Source organism: Xyrauchen texanus, chromosome 37 (genome assembly GCF_025860055.1).
Source record: "Xyrauchen texanus isolate HMW12.3.18 chromosome 37, RBS_HiC_50CHRs, whole genome shotgun sequence".
NCBI lineage: Eukaryota > Metazoa > Chordata > Actinopteri > Cypriniformes > Catostomidae > Xyrauchen > Xyrauchen texanus.
Genome location: NC_068312.1, coordinates 30,597,813 through 30,615,757, shown reverse-complemented (window position 1 = coordinate 30,615,757; position 17,945 = coordinate 30,597,813). Strand labels below are relative to the sequence as shown.

At 36.4% G+C, this 17,945-nt stretch overlaps 1 protein-coding gene across 1 annotated transcript in view; it reads right to left on the bottom strand.

The window, feature by feature from the left end:
- Nucleotides 1-17,945, bottom strand: part of LOC127630872 (breast cancer anti-estrogen resistance protein 3 homolog) — a 102,062-nt gene that overhangs the window by 72,596 nt on the left and 11,521 nt on the right. Inside the window, 2 exon segments of the mRNA XM_052108714.1 lie at nt 6,289-6,403; nt 11,261-11,399. Of these exon segments, the coding sequence (XP_051964674.1) occupies nt 6,289-6,403; nt 11,261-11,377 (232 nt within the window). The 5' untranslated portion in view covers nt 11,378-11,399.

Genomic DNA, 17,945 nt, shown 5'->3' with positions numbered 1-17,945 from the left:
AGCAGGCAAGAGAGTTTAATGAAGGTAACTGAAAAGTTATTTTATGAAGGAGCAATGGCTACTTTATGCCCAGGTATCATCAGTCATGATGGGAATATTTTGGACATTGATTTTTTTAAGAGTCCCAGCTGTTTGTTCTGGCTGATAAATGTGTTTACATTTATGAAATGAACCTGACAGAGGGGTGAGAGAGCTGATGCCAGCTCTACTCTCACACCCAGTTTGAGTGCAAAGACATGGAATTCCCAAGAAACACCCAGAATACATCTAAGAAAAGTCTTGGGCTTTAATCTGTCTGTGGTGTTAGTGAAAATTTCTCAGGCATTTTCTCCCAGGCATAGCCCTTGCCTTCAAATGTTTGCAATTAGGCTGCGTTTTCAAATGCTCGTGCAGGATTAGGCTTTAAAAATCACCCAGAATGAGCACAATGAAAGAACTGCATAATTGGGATTTAATTTCAGAATATATCCACTTCATTTAACCATTTTGGATTTAGAGTTTATGCAAGGATAAAAATATATTTTAAAAACAATAGTATTGTTACACAGTAAAATAAATCCTAAGAAAGTAATGAAAATTAATTCCCCTCCCTGTATTAATGCAACTGCATTGTATAATGCACTGTAAGGTTATAGAAATAAATGTAAATGAATAAAAATACAGTATGCTCATCCTTAAGGATGTGATGCTGTCCTTGGAGTGCATTTATGTAGGTCAGAACTGCATATGTGGGGAATTTTATATAGTGCCATCCCAAATCTGCAAGCTGCTCTGATTGCAGGGAAGGCTGTGAGCCAAACACCCATATAATAGAATGCTTCATTTAATACTGTAGTACACTTCAGCCCCTCTGCACAAGCACAGCCTGTCATTTGTGTACATCACTGCAACGCTGCCGATACTGAACATGGCTGTCCATTGTATACACTTAAGCTGACACACACACTTTTGAACTACACAAAAGGCAACAATTAAAATAAAAATATAAGGAATAGTTTAAGCAATGTTTTAAATTCTGTGATTATGTACTCACTCTCATGCCATTCCAAAGAGTCATATGGACTTTTGGTACTTTTATGGTGGTCACAATATCCTTTTGTTGTAAGGAAAATTTCATAAAATCCTCTTATTATTTACTCACCCTTATGCCCAGATGTGAACGACTTCCTTTCTTCACAGAACACAAATGAAGAAATTTTAGAAGAATTTCTCAGCTCTTTTGGTCCATACATTGCAAGTGAATGGTGAAATGTGCCAACATTTTAAAGCTCAAAAAATTATATATTTATAAACAAATAAGTCAGCATAAAAGTAATCCATAAGACTCCGGAGGTTAAATCTATATCTTCAGAAGTGATATGATAGGTGTGGATGAGAAACAGAGAAACAGATCACTTAAACTTCTTCTTCTGTTTTTGGTGATTCACATTCTTCTCTGCATATCGCCCCCTGCTGGGCTGAGAGAAGAACTTCCAGCAAAAAATGACAAATATTGATCTGTTTCTCATCAACACCTAGTATATCACTTTTGAAGATATGGATTTAACCACTGGAGTCATATACATTTTTATGGTGCCTGCATTTGCTTTTTGGAGCATAAAATTTTTTCAAAGTAGCTTCCCCTACACTAGACCTTGGAAATTCCTTGGTAAAGTACAGATGCCCCTGCATTATTGCTTTCTAGCAACTCCCTGTAAAGTAATAGAATAAAGTCTTCAAATGTGGCTTCCATAAAATGGTCTTTGGGAATAGTATTGTTATAGGAACTCATCAGCATAATTTTATACGAAAACACAACCATGTTGCCAATTGTCCTAGAAAAGAAATCTCCTTTTTCTCACCAAACTAATGGAATCTTTCTCACACGGGCACAATAGAAGAGATTCACCTTTCTTTGCTTTGAGCTAAGGACATTTTAAAGGCGATATATAAAATAACTAAATAACATTTGTGTCGCATTTCTCACAGGATGTAAGGACTACAGGGGTTGAATAGAAATGTCACTAGAATGGGTTGTTAAAGGTGTCAAAGCTGGTTTAATCAGACCACCTATTGACTCTTCAAACAGCCAAAACATTACAGAAAAACAATAGTTATTGTCCTCGAGCATGGGACCATGCCAGTAGAGGCCAGACACACTCAATACTTTTACTGTATATTGACTACATCTTGGTATGTTTTCAGACTAGTCAGAGGTTTTGCTTGTACTGTAACTTTTTCAATGTTTGTTTAAGCAGAGAATATTGTTTTCCAATGCAAAACAATCCATCTATTCAGCAGTTCAATACTATTTCAAAAGGCATAAAAACATGGAGTCCATTCGATTCACAAGGTCGCTGATCCAAGACATCCGATTCAACAGCCCAGTGTCTGAGTCTCTATAGCAATGGAGTGGAGGCAGTGTGTTATGCCTGGGAAACGAGCCTCGGCCTGTCAGCCTCACTGTTTGTATGTGTGCGTGTCCTGACATTCTGTTTTAAAACTTAATTACAAACAGTGGAGGGATGTGTGTGTTGTGTGTGTGTGTGTGTGTGTGTGTGTGTGTGTGTGTGTGTGTGTGTGTGTGTGTGTGTGTAGTCAGGTTTTGCCTATACAGTGTGGGGACCAAACTTTTAAAAGTGAGAGTTAAACATTATGTTAACATAATTTTAGTGTGATAAAATTAGGGATTTGTCAGCGTTATGGCATTTACCAGATTACAGGGGTTACCAGCATTATGTTGTCATGACATGAAGTTGTAATGTTGCATATAACTTTACACTGAAAATTTTAGTTAGCAATTTTATCACACTAAAATAATGCTATAAGGTTTATGTCTTGTGCTATACTTGTGAAACAGTGTGTATTTTAATGTTTACTGACTGGCCCCATTAACTTCCATTGCAAGAACTACTGTAATCACAATTTTTGCTTTAATTTAAAAAAAGAAAATTAGGGATGAGCTGAAATTATTTTTGTGTATACCACTAGTCTGTTGAATGCTTGATTGTGATTGGTTCACAGACATTCTAAGGTGTGCAATTATTTTTCTAGGAAAGGCACGGTTATAAAGTATTTCCAGCGCTTGACCGCATAACGGTCATATTATTTAAATTATTTCAGTTATTTCTAAGAGCCCTACAGACAAAAATAACAAATTAAAACAAATTAATTGGATCGGTTAAGAATGTCAAACAATGTCTCAAATATACTACATTTATTTCAATTTCAGTTAAAAGCACGTGCACACACACACACGCATGCACTACCTTTTTATTCCAAAGCCGAAAACAAGTGCATCCTCCATTGCTAGTTCTAACGTGACATTTTTGAATAAGCAACGAAGGCTTGAGCTGCATCTAAGCTACATACACCTGATCAAAACAACAGTTTCTATATTATCTGAAATATCTATGCTGCCCTACAAAACAAAAAGGCAGTAACTCAATTTTTGGTCAAAAATGATACTGTTTCCATGGTGAACACACACAGACTTCGTGGCATCCTCACGGGACGGTTTTAACATTTGCGATTTCACACTTCTAACTTCACACAAATTTTGTTTGAGATGGCACAAAGCCGGGGAAAGAAGATGGTCGAAATGGCATTGAAAAGAAAATACCCGGAGAATGGTAAGTAACAGTGACAGATTAAACATTTAGAGGCTAGGCTATCACAATATAAACACCTGTCAGCCACCAGGGCGGGACTTCCTCTCAGAGGTCCATTCAGATAGCATTATGCTAATTGACAGGCGATGTTTTAAATAGCTTTGCTTACCTGCCCCTGATCCTCCCTGCTCCTAGCTGTAACTTTATCCTCTGTAACTTCACATCATCGCCGATGCCATGTCATCATTTTGTTGTTCATGTCACAAAGTTATAATCCAACCAGCGGTGGAAAAATATTCAATAACTAGAAAAGCATGTGGTCCTATTCAAAATAAATTTTCCCAATTTGGGCCTTGACACAGCTTATCAATGTGAGACTTTAAGCAGCCGTTTCAGCATCAGAACAGCTTCTGGGTGGAAAATATTGACCTAAAATGGTCAAATTAGTTTGGGTTTGGTATATCCATGTTCAGGAAAACAAATGGTTCCAATTATTTCAAATACAGTGTATAACACACCCAGAGCCCAAGTTGTGGCAAAATAGTTTTTGGAGAATCTGTAGTTACCGCCTTTTTCCTTGGTATGGTGCCACGTTTTTGGTAAGTAATACAAAGCAAGAATACAGTAACTGCAAAATAGGGGTAAAATATCAAATTAAATATGAGGATTGATATGTACAAAGAATAAGCTAATATAAAGTAACAAAACAGCCACATGTCCAATAATCTACCTACAACTACTTAGGCTGGATGACAGGATAACTTTAAAGTCATTTTTCTCAGTTCTGCACTCTGCGTAGTTACTGCCTCTTTGCTTTGTAGGGCAGTATGGGAAACACCCTCATGATCCCCCTCTCACACACATACTCCCACACTTGTGGACACAGAGACATTATACGTGTAACACACAAGGTTTAACAAGGAGTAACAACATACGTGTAATGGGATTACGTATTTTAAATACAAAATATAAGTAACTGTATTCCACTACAGATACAATTTAAATAATTGGTAATTAGAATACAGTTACATTCAAAAAGTATTTTGATATTACTTTGCATTATATTGTCATTTTTTTAATTTAATATTTTGTCCTTTCAGATGGGAAACATTTATACATATAAATGATGCGATCCAAACTGCATTTGAACAGCAGTGAAACACTTTCTTATGATGTGTGACATTCATACGAGCAGACGGAGAAGTACGTTTGAAGTATATTTGGAGAAGAAGAAATAGAAATAAAACTTGTGTAAATTGTCAGCTTTACGCTAAGCTAAAATGCTATTTCTTGTCATTTTACATGCACATGTTACCAGACACTATCATATTTTTTTATCAAGAAAATTCATGTTGGATCATAATTTCTTTTTTTCTAGTAAGACCTTTGATATTACCTGGTAATAACCCTGGTAACGCACACACTTAAGGCCCAAACATACTCGTGAGAGTATGGTGAATCGCCAGCATGATTACGTAAGGAATAATTAATAATAAATGATTAACGATGCTGTGCATCATGACGATATTACCACCTCGGGTGTGCAAAATTTTTAAACAATTCAACGGTCCGTCATCAATTATTCCTTACGTAATCACCGCTATGCCATAGATGCTGACGATTCAGCTTAACTTGCATTGAACTTGGAACATTCTTATAATAAACATACTAATCAAAAATTGGGTGGTTACGAGGAAATTGTTTTAGGTTACAAACTGTTAATTACAAGGGTATTATGCTATAAATGTGGTTTACAAGGACAATTCTAGTCTCCCCATAATTCAAATCACTTAAAAAACATATTAAACTATTTTTGATGGTTAGGTTTTTGGGTACTGTTAGGGTTAGGGTTAGGGGATAGAATCTGTAGTCCATACAGTATAAAAATAATTATGTCTATGGACAGTGCTCATAAGGATAGCCACACCAATGTGTGTGTGTGTGTGTTTTTTTTAATCAAGTTTATGCATGGATAACTGGCCCAATGGAAAGATGTCTTTGTGTGTAATTGCATGCACTGTATATTTAGTGCGTGTAAGGAAGCAAGCCCATTTATGACTCTCTATGTGAGTTGACAGTAAATGTGTTTGTTTTTGGTGTGTCCTCTGATGAGCCATAATCTCTGTAATTCCTGCATGCTGATGAGAACTGTCTCACTATCAAGGCTAAAAGATGACTCCTCAAATTTTCAGGAAAGCATCTAATTATGTTTGTCTCAGACAACTTTGCCACGAAGCTGAGCTGGCGTTAAGCTTATATGTAGACACCACAAAAAAATACACACAATACTCCACAGGAAGATCCGCTCAACACTTCAGTGATTTGTTTTACGAACTAATCCCTGTTGATTTGACCCCATATGTATGTGTTTCTAAGCGTACTAAAGAATAGTGCCTGTGGCCCTGTCCTGAACTGTTCTCCCACCCTACATATGCTCACTCGGCTTAATGAAGCTATACAGTGTAGGGCTCCACACATGGATAGACACAGTCCAGAACAAGCAGAGCGTCAGAGACAACCGAAGAGGAAGAGCAGACTCAGCCCAGTTAGAGAAAACACCCACAAAGAGATTAACCCCTGCTTCTGTTTGTACCCCACAGTGTTTGAGAGAGAGAGAGAGAGAGAGAGAGAGAGAGAGAGAGAGAGAGAGACTTTAAAGGAACAGTTCACACAAAAATGAAATCCGACCAGGACCGACCTCTCTTTGTTTCACGCTCTTGCAGCACTTGGATACTGGACAGAATATGGATGCGATGAAGGCGACTTTGGACCCCCAAACCCAATAGATCCATCTCTGTGAGGTGCAACAAGTCCTAAAGTGACAGAGACAAAAACACAGAGATGGGGTGGATAAGTGTATATAGTGAAAATGACAAGGGCAAGAACTAGTATCACTCACACACACACACACACACACACACACACACACACACACAAACACAAACATCACAAAAGCATACAGTTAAAGCTAGCAAGATGTTATTATGGCCTGTGCCTCACCACTCCTCAAAGTCTGACATTGTGTGGCTTTCAGAACAATACATTCCTTCTGCTTCTGTCAGAACACAAACACACAGCTTGTGTATAAAACAACATCTCTGCTTTCATTGTTCCCGACAAGACAAAAACAAGAGCTGTTTAATTGAAGGTTGTGCGCTATTTTTTGCTGTTTAGCATTTACAGGGCACATGCCGTAGCATTCCTCACTTAATAAACAGTAGCAAAAACACACTGCCAGTGCAAATTGGGAATTCTGGGACAGCCCATATTTTGTCAATGCAATATTGGGAATTGTGGCTGTATTCTGATTTGCTTACTATTCATCCTAAACTATCCAATATTATGATTGTCCGGATGATTTAGTATTTCTGTGGATTTTGAAAAGTATGCAACCATGCTAACAATACCTAATTGTTTTTCCAGTGAGGAGGTTTGTGCTAGTTACTGAATACATACAGTATGTAATTATTTTTACTATATTTATCGCATGTATTGACTTTTTCAATTGTGGTTAAATGGCAATGCGAAGCAGAAACTTTCAAAGCGGTTTTGATGCAAGGGATTTCATAAGTTCAAGGAATAGTTCACCCAAAAATGTAAATCCTGTCATTATTCACCCACCCTCATATTGTTCCAAAACCACATGACTTTGTTTGTTCCATGCAACAACAACAAAAAAAAGAGCCTTAATCACCATTCAGATTCACTGCATTTTTTTTTTCATTCAATGAATATGAATTGTGACTGAGGCTAACATCCTGTCTAACTCCATTTTGTTCCACAGAAGAAATACAACACATTTGAAGTACTTTAATTTGCATAGTAGTAGTTTGAGAACTTTGATACAGCTGTTTTGCTGTTTTGATAAAAAAAAAAAAAAATACTTAAAGATGCACTCAGTAACTTTTTGCTCATGTTATCTTAGACTTACAGTGACAACCAGTGGTGTGGATGCAGTATCATTCAAAATCAATAGTAGAAATTCACTATTCAAAATCAGCCATGATTAAATGAATCATGGCTGATTGTGAATAGTGAATTTCTACAATGGAATCTGTAACTGAAAACTATTGATTTTGAATCACTACATTTTAATCCAAGAGTGAAAGTGTCCAATAAAAAGATGGTTACTTGCGAGAACTATTCAACTGGTCATGTGATTGTAAAAAAGGCAGCCCACATGAGGGCGCCCCTCCCCCATGTAGAATAAAACAGCTTTTATAAGGTTACTGATATGAATAGAGTCCTCATCTCATGTGAATGTTAATGATTTTTTATATGTATGTTCCAAAATTACAATTAATTTCTTGAGGAGTAAAACATTTTTAATGGGGGAAAAAAAGTGTACCTTTAAGTGCTAGTCATTCTAATTATTCAAGGTTTTAACGGAGATATTCATAAAGAATTAAAAAATCCCAGAGGATCCGTGTGAAATTTGCGGGTGCTATTGCATCGAATTGGTGCATTGAAGTAGACAGTGTTGATATAATGTTGGAGAAACAGTTGAATGCTGAATTACTCTCTTTGTGTGTCTTATCTCATCTGCTCCAACAGTCTCATCCAATTGATTCAACCCAGAATCTTCTACATCAGCAGTGAGCACTCTTTTCCCCTGTGCTGTCTCTGTTTTTCAGGTTAGTTAGGGGAAAGAAAGAAAGGGTAGAAAGAGTGGAATACACAAAGAAAGCTAGTGAAAGTATGTGTGAGAGAGAGAGTGGGAAAGAGATAGAAAAGAGGGTATAAAATATGCTGGTAAGGGCCCACTGTTCATCTGCCTTCACTATTTGGAGTCCACAGCTGAATCTAACAAGCCATGACAAATTACAGCTGCAGTCTCTGCACCATCAAACTCTTTATTTACCATGTGTGGTCTCATATCAATCTCTCATTCAGGGACTTCAAAAACATCTCACTAGCAGCTATTCAGAAATTTCACTTGATGTATTACTTTGTTGTTTTGGTCATAGGTTTGTTGATTTATTGTTGATTTTATGCCAGCATCCTACAGGTGGGTGATATGTGTTTGTGTAAGTGCCCACAGATACTCACGCAAGAAGCGATGATCTAAGCATAACCTGCAGACTGGCCTTAAAAAGAAGTACTGGTGATGGTATCAGATGCCTTTGATATAATGTTTACCATGTTCATGTGGCTTGGTTTTACCATGGTACCCCATGGTACTTCAAAGAATATCCTGTAACTACCAAGGCCCATGTCCAAAAAACATGATATCAAAAGCTTTATTACCATAGGGGACTTTTTCAATCCTCTGACTTAAAGTGAAATATGATGAAAGCCGACTTGTGAGGACAATTTCAGCAGTCCAGACTAGTAAGACTAGGCTTATAAATCGGCAAAATCATGTTTTGTTTTAAATCTATATGAAAATGTTTTTGTGAGGGTTAGGTTTGGGAGTTGTGTTAGGGGTAGGCAAATACAATTACCTCCAAATAAAAACCATTGGGTTTATTAGATGTCCTTAGTAAGTGTGTGTGTGTGTGTGTGTGTGTGTGTGTGTCACTGTAAGAGTGTCATGTATGTGTAAGTGTGATAGTGTCATCTGTAAGTGTGTGTGTCAGAGTTACTCACCTCATACTATATCTGATGTGTATGATTTTCTTTTTTTGAATAAGGGATGAAAAACATAGCAATATTTAAGTCCATGTTTCCTATAAATTGTCCTCCCAGCCCTGTAGGTGGTGGTATGCACAATCAAATGCGAATCACCAAAAACAAAAAAAGAAGAATGTAAAAGTGAATGTGGAGATTTAAAGTAAAATACGGACTTAAATATGTATCTGTTTCTCACCAACACCTATCATATGGATTCAGAAGACATGGATTTAACCATTGCAGTCATATAAATTACTTTTATGCTGCGTTTATATATTTTTTTGACCTTCAAAGTTCTGGCACCATTAATTTACATTGAATGGACCTACAGAGCTGAGATATTCTTCTAAAAATCTTTGTTTGTGTTCAGTAGAAGAAAGTCATACACATCTGCATAGCATGAGAGAGAGTAAATGATGAGAGAATTTTCCTTTTTTTGGTGAACTATCCCTTTAAGGGGAAAACAAGTCTTTCTCTCTTTCATCAGTGGTTTAAGTGGTAATGGATATGGTAATAGCTATTTTATTAGTTATTTTCTTCACTCAGGCCTCACTGCTTCTCCCTGCACTCCATTAGTGAGCTGGAATTGGTGAAATATGATTCAGCATTAATGTGCATCACACGGCGTAATCAGGGTGCGTATTATGGAGCTTGTGGAGCATGGCACAAGCAAAGCCAAGGTCATAGGTTAGATTCCTGGGGAATATGCATTTATAACACAAAATACACATCACTGAATAAGAAATTACGTACAGCTTTAAGTCACTTTGGATACAAGTATTTGCCCAAATCATAAATGTAAATGTCATTTCATTCTGACAGTTGAATTAAGTGTCCTTTTTTCATGCATTGTGAGCTGGTTAAACAATAACAAAAGTAGAACATTTTGTTGACAGTAACTGCTCTTATAAATGTTATTTGTAACATTGAAAATTGTTTGAGAGCAACTGGACTACTTTATAAGGCATTGAAAACAAGCCACCTGGGCCTCATCATCTGTTTAGGTTAGGATGAAATACAAAACAGGTGGTGGTGGAGATTTTCATTACATATCACAATAAATTTTATGACTAGATCAACAGGGAAAACTAAATAAAATGAGAGCATAGAAACTCATCTTGGTGGCAAATTTGTATTGCACACCACCCTTAGATAAATGCAGCTGCACCATGGTATGAGGTAACACATTTGATAGTACTGTATCCATGTGCCATGGTACATACATGATACTCCAAGACACTCTTAAAAATATCATGGTATAAATATAATGTTAGTATCCAAAAATCAGGGTAAAAATGTTTTGCACTTTTAATGGCATTCTTGAAATGTATCATGAATCACCATTAAGCAGATAAACAGTAAAGTGTAAGTGTTTGTGTGTAGCCTGCAAATGTGAAGTGTGCTACTGTTAAAAGCTCTGAAATGCTCAGTTGTGATCAGACCTTTTCTGGTAAACCTTATGGGACACTGCTGGCTAACGTTTCTGTGTAAATACAGAGGTAAGTCTAATGTTTAGGATTGCTGGTGTGATTAAGGTCTTCTGTTGGCTGTAGCTTCAGGGGTGAGCTTTAGCACTAGGGTCAGATGTGTATCAGAGTTCGTCATGTGTACTGGCATCTGCAAACCAGGAAAGTACTTTTAGATTCTCCTATTTACTGCTGCTGTTTTACATAATCACATTCCAGTTAGAATGTGCTGCCAGGAAAACACTGATGTCAGATCAGCTGCTCTAAATTCAGTTAGATGGAAGTTTATCCAACAGATGGATTTAGCAGATTTTAATGCTATGAGTGGAATCTCAGCGTGCTTTTCCCTGTCCGACCACAGAGGTCGAATGACACTTTTCTCTATGGCACTTTTCAAAGATCACATCAGCTCCATCAGTTGTTTATGATTATGATTATAATAAAGATGAACAGAGCTAGTCATGCAATTTCAAATGATAGTGTTTGAATAATTGCATGGTACAATTTAAATGCAGCATTGCATGCATGCCCGTGTGAGTGCATACACATGCCTGCATGTGTGTCTAAACACACAGTTTTTGCTAACTTTACCTCCACTCCATCATATTCCTCATCAAAAAGCATGCAGTATTGAGGTAGCCCCAGCTGACTTAGCCATTTAGAGATGGACAAATGCTTCATGGTGGAATCTTCACCCAAAAGTTGCATCAAAAACCCTCAGAATGGAAGGCTGGAAGAAAAACAAGCATTATTAATATTAGTATATACAGTTAATAATTAAAAGGCAATATACTACTGCAGTTATTAACAAGCCATTAATATTAAATTAACAAACACCAAAAAACAGTGGTTCTCAAACATTTTAGGTGCAAACTTTTGGTGAAATCAGAAATGCCAGTTAGTTACAACAATGTTCCCTCAGATTTGATCAGCACTGAAAAAATTGTTTTGCCTTTCTAACAATACAGGCTAATTGTTATGTTTCTACTCCAAACCATTGAAGAAATATAATCATTTAAATATTGGCTGATATTATTCATTTCAGTCACTTTCCTTTTTAAATTAGTGCATAAAAACAAAAACAAATTTTTATTTTTTTTTTCTGGGTCAAAGTGACTCAAAATGATGGAACTGAAAACTGAAAATGACAATAAAAAAATAAAAAGAGCATGTCACAACTTGATATCTCGGCACAATTTTAAGGATTGTGTTTGTATTGTAGCAACATATAATGCTCAATTTTTTATTAATGTTACTATTCCTATAATTAAATCTTGTCATCATGCATGCTTAGTTTAAGGGCACTCTTGTTTTATAAAACAAATGAATATACAATTGTGGAGGAGCATGGACAATGATCAGCGTGGCTGTGCCAGTGCGCTGCTTGGAGACAGTCAACACACTGCAAGTCATAGACACAAAAAGATATTTTAAAATTGCACATTGTTTTTGCAAATAATGCACAATTGCATATAATGGTACAGTATATAGTATTTAGTATTTAGTATAATGTCGCATACAACATTCTGACAATCAATGCCTTGAAACAATTATATAACTGCTGAGATGCCATTTTAAAACATGAACCTAAAGTTAATTCCTGGGGTTCAAGTTTAAATAACAATGCCTACAAATGCATAAATGGATAACATTTTCAATTTAACTGTGCAATAAGCTACTGTTAGACAAGTTAGATAATGGTGTCGTTCAAACCACATCAAGTTTTTTCCTTATATATTCCTTTACTTAAAGGCTTACTGGTAGTTCACCCAAAAATGAAAATTCTCTCATCATTTACTCACCCTCATGCCATCCCAGATGTGTATGACTTTCTTTCTTCAGCAGAACACAAATTAAGATTTTTCGAAGAATATCTCAGCTCTGTAGTTCCATACAATTCAAGTGAATAAGCTCCAAAATCCACATAAGAGTAAAAGTAATCCAGAAGACTCTGGTGGTTAAGTCCATGTCTTCTGAAGTGGTATGATAGGTGTGGGTGAGAAATCTCAATAGATCAATATTTAAGTCCTTTTTTGCTATAAATTATCCTCCCTGCTTGGTCAATCTCCACTTCACTTTCACATTCTTCTTCTTCTGTTTTTGGTGATTAACATTCTTCATGCATATCTCCCCCTACTGGGCAGGGAGGAGAATTTATGATTAAAAAAATAATTAATTAATGCTCTGTTTCTCACAAACACCCATCATATTGTGTCTGAACACATGGATTTAACCACTGGAGTCATATATTGATTCATTATATGCTCACGTTATGTGGATTTTGGAGCTTCAAATTTTTTTTTACTAAATCTTACATTGTGAGGACCTACAGGGCTGAAATATTCTCCTAAAACTCTTAATTTGTGTTCTGCAGAAGAAGATAAGTCATACACATCTGGGAGGACAGGAGGGTGAGTAAATCATCAGAGAATGTTCCTTTTTGAGTGAACTATCCCTTAAATATGTTTAAGTGACACGACATGTGAGTCATTCATAAGCATTGTCTTCAAGTTCAGACACAAGTCAGTAAATGCATACAGTATGAGCATGTTTACATGTGTGTGTGCATGAATCTAGAAATACTCTCTCTAACTGACTGTGAAACTTCACTAGATTTATGATGTTGGCATTTGCTTTAATTACTATATGAGCCAGCTTTTCTAAGTTAAATAGGTAATTTATGAGATGGCATCATTTCTACTCTCTTCCTCCTATAAACATTTAAAGTATTATCTGTCACAGCAGCAGATCTTTCTCATCCATAAAACTATACACAAGAGTACAGGTCAGAAAGATTCATCTCTTCATTTTAACAGTGTGAATTCCAACAAACAAATGACCACCAAAATTTAGAGAAATTGAATGATAACAAATTGGATAAGGAAACACAATGTTCTTTCAGATCTTGGCAAGATACAACCAATCAATTAAAAGAACACCCAACCACAAAGCCCACTTCACAAATCAAACAGACAGATGTTCAGCATCATATGCTGAACATCATCTCATTATCTATTTAGTATCTCAGAGGCATAGATCCCATGGTGACATGTCCCCCCAACTTTGGGATAACATAGATTTTTAAAGATATAAGTGACAGGACACAGCGATTCCTGGGGTTCGATTTCTGCGGTGAAATGCAGGGTAGCCCCGCCCACTGTGAAATGTAATTGGTCCACACCCACCACCTAATAACTTAAACTTCATATATTCTGACTGTGATTGAAGGGTGGGGGTTGTTCAAATCCCTAACCCTAAGTATGAGGAATAGTAATAGGGAACCTTAGCAAGCACAGACTAAAAATATGACAAAGTCATAGCGGTTTGTTTCATGACTTCATTTGGGACCGCTTGTTTGGACATGTTATCTTTCCACTTGCACTCATTCTGTTTGGACTGTCTGGTAGATCACACTCCTGCATATTAAAAACATAATTCTGAACTATACTGATTGCTTGGACTCTGTTGTTTGTAATAAGTATATCGTGTTTGTTGTTAAATTGTTTGGTTTGCTTGTTTTGTTTGCATGTACTTTTATGTTTAAGCATTGGCCAAAAGCACTATATAATGTAAACATGTTATTCTTATTATAATTATTAGTGCTAATGCTTCGGTCAACATGTCACAGTTTATCATGTGCTTTCATTGGGTTAATGACATGACAGGAGTCTTTATCTAATGTCAGTCTACATCATTTTCAACACATTTCTAAAAAGTGCTATTCGTGTCTTCATATGTAAAACTTTTTTAATTTGCAAAAACCTTCTGAGTGCACCTTTAATCTTGGTTAATGTTCATTTATATGTATACTGTGGTTCATCGTTAGTTCATAATGCATTAACAATACTTAATTTCATATTTAATACAAATGATATTAGTATATGTTCATATTATTAACATTAAGATTTATAAGTGATGTAAAAGTGTTGTTTATTGTTATCTTATGTTAACTAATGTAGATAAGTAAAGAATAATCTACAATCAGCTGGTTATTATTGCAAATTATTAAACGGCTCTCTGGAATACTTGAACCTAATTGGTCAATGCGGCAACCAGACCGCTCATCCGGGTATTGCGAGCCATCTCTCCTGTTTCTTGGATCACTGTGCGGTCTCTACAAGTACGCTAATAAATAAATTTCAACTTTCAATTTTCATGTGCATTTATTAATTTCTTTGGCAAGTAGTCTTGTAATAGGCTGGATATTGATGAGTCAGATGGTCATTTTTACAAAGTAAACTTTCAGCTGTTCAGCGATTTGTTTCTTCTCACATAATTGCATAATTACAGTGCAAATCAAAGTTTTATGTCTATTTATTTATTTATTTGGCAAGTAGTCTTGTTATAGGCTGATTATTGGAAAAATAAACCCATTCAGGGTGATTCAAGACCCCTCTGCTTCGCGCCGGGGTCCTCATCACCCTGTCGTTGTTGTAGTATAACAACCGGCCGGCTGTACTGTATCCCTTACATAAACTCTGAAAGGGGGTTATTTTGCAATGAGGATCAGCTGACTGTATATTCACCACAAATCATGTGGTGAAGACAAGTTTCTTTCACTTAAGAAACTTGGCTAAGATGAAATCGTGTTTGACGTATAAGAGCCTTGAAATTGCTATCCATGCGCTTATATCGTCAAGACTTGATTATTGTAACTCTTTATATAAGGGTATTACTCAATCTTCTATTCTACGGCTGCAAAAGGTCCAAAATGCGGCAGCGAGATTATTATTGAATATTAAAAAACGAGAACATATCACTCCATCTTTGATCGCTCTACATTGGCTTCCTGTACAATATAGAATTGATTTTAAACTTCTTTTATTGGTGTATAAATCACTCCATGACCTTACACCGACTTATTTATCAGCTCTGTTAATAGAGTATCAATCAGGAAGAACCTTGAGATCATCAACTCAAAAGTTGCTGAAAATTCCACGGACTAAGTTAAGCCAGAAAGGGGATCGGGTTTTTGCAGTAGTAGCGCCAAGACTTTGGAATAGTTTGCCATCATATGTTAGGGATGCTGACTCTGTACATGTTTTTAAAGTACAACTTAAGACATATCTGTTTGCCATGGCTTATTCGTCTTAAATGTTTATATTTTTATTTTTTATTCTATTACTATTGTAGTATGTTTCTCTTTCTATTTTTTAGTGAGAATGTAAAGCACATTGGTAAATAAAGGTGACATTGACATTGACATTGACACTTATTACACAGCTATTTACAACATACTGTAAATAATTAAATAGACATGAAATAATGATCTGAGTTGAAATGATGTTATTAGGTAAGAGGAGTGGTGGTGGCGTAGTGCGCTAAAGCACATAACTGTTAACCAGAAGGGTTGCCGGTTCGATCCCCACAGCCACCACCATTGTGTCCTTGAGCAAGGCACTTAACTCCAGGTTGCCCCAGGGGAATTGTCCCTGTAATAAGTGCACTGTAAATCACTTTGGATAAAAGCGTCTGCCAAATGCATAAATGTGAATGTAAGAAAGAGACCACAGAGTCTCCAGACACACCATTGGCGTTCTATTGGTTTTTATATTTGTGAAAAGGACCCCCTGACTACTCTGTATCTCGCTTACTACATGACTACTTGCAAAATAAATAAATAAATGCACATGTAATATTGATTTGAGTTCAAATTATTATATTTGCTTATGTATAAAGAATGCAGAGTGAGGCGAGAAGTAAGAAGAAAGACTCACAATACACAGATGACCAGTGAAATATCGCTGTATCCCTGGATGTGCGATCATTATTCAGACAATATCAGGCCACTGAATGCAAGATTTACCAATCAGAATTGAGTATTCTGGAGAGCTCTGTAATAACCAATGCTCAAAGTGAGCCGTTATGCTTATTGTAAAGTGTTACCAATATTTAGGTGAATAAATCAGCCAGTTTTACAACTAAACTCATTGGTGGTCTTTCCCCTTGGACTCTGAATCTCCAGTCAGGAAGATCAAGACACCCTTTTTTCAAAGCAATGAACCCTGATCCACTCTGAAAAAATAGGCAATAAAAGCAGCTGTGAAGTGGTGGAACATGGCTCATAAAACACTGCTCGGGCAATACAGCAAAAAAGTTGCTGTTAATCCAATATGGCTCACAGGCCCAGCTGTACTCACAGCTGATGTAAAACTCATCCCTGGGGTGAAGCAATAAGAGTAGCTCGTACAATTGCAGGGCGATTTATTCCTGCCTTGAATGTCAATGCCCCGTGACCACACAGAGAGATGTATGGATGGGTTCACACCTCTGAAGGCAGGCTGTTTGTCTGACAAGAGAAGGCTGAGAGGCCTTGTAGCCTTTAAAGCAAACAAATGCCTTTCTCTTTAATCGGCAGGAAGTTGATTCGGTTTTAATGATATTCAAGCCATTAGGTCCAATACACAGCTTTCCATTTAGTGTCGAGTGATTCAATCCAATGCACTTGGCTTTGTGCAATGAATAAAATTCAGAGAACAGACTAAAAGCTGCCTAATGTAAACCCAAATGGATTTTAGGTAAATCTACTAAACTACAATGCCTTTTGCCAGTGTCAAAGGAAGCATACTTACATATAAGCAATAAAACATCAGAGATTTGTGGGGACTTAATGTCACATTTGAGGAATCTATGTATCTTTGAAAACCCCATATTCTTCAACCACTGATCAGAATCGCAATGTCTATGTTGATTGTGGCTCTACATTAAAATTACCTTTTTATTATTATTTTTATAAATTATTATCACTGCCTGATGTGAATTAGATAAAGTTTCAATTCCTTAAAAAATTGTGATGGTGCTGATGAAGTACTGTCGTTTAATTGACTTGAATCCAATAGATCATGCATCTTATGCATCTGCATTCAATCTTCTTGAAAGCAATGATGCATTGCAGATACATCCTGACAAGTCTTAATCACATTTAGGGTTTAGTATGCACACACACACCCACACACACACAAGCATATCAATGTCATATATGCCTGTGAATCTTTGCTAAAGTCTTGAATGAGATTGTTTTCAACTACGATATTCCTCCAGCACTCCATTAAGCCAAAATTTCTCATCTGTTTGTTTACTGCATGTTCCAGAATGAGATTAGAGTTTGTACTATATAGTAGATTAAAACTGTCTTATAGGTATCTGCATGAGTTCTGTGATGTAAAAGTCAGGCTTGACTCATTCATACTCCTTCCACCTCATTGTTATTACCACAAGGTGTATAGTCTATTTAAACTTACCAAAAGGGGAAATAGGGCTCCAAAAAGAACCTGAT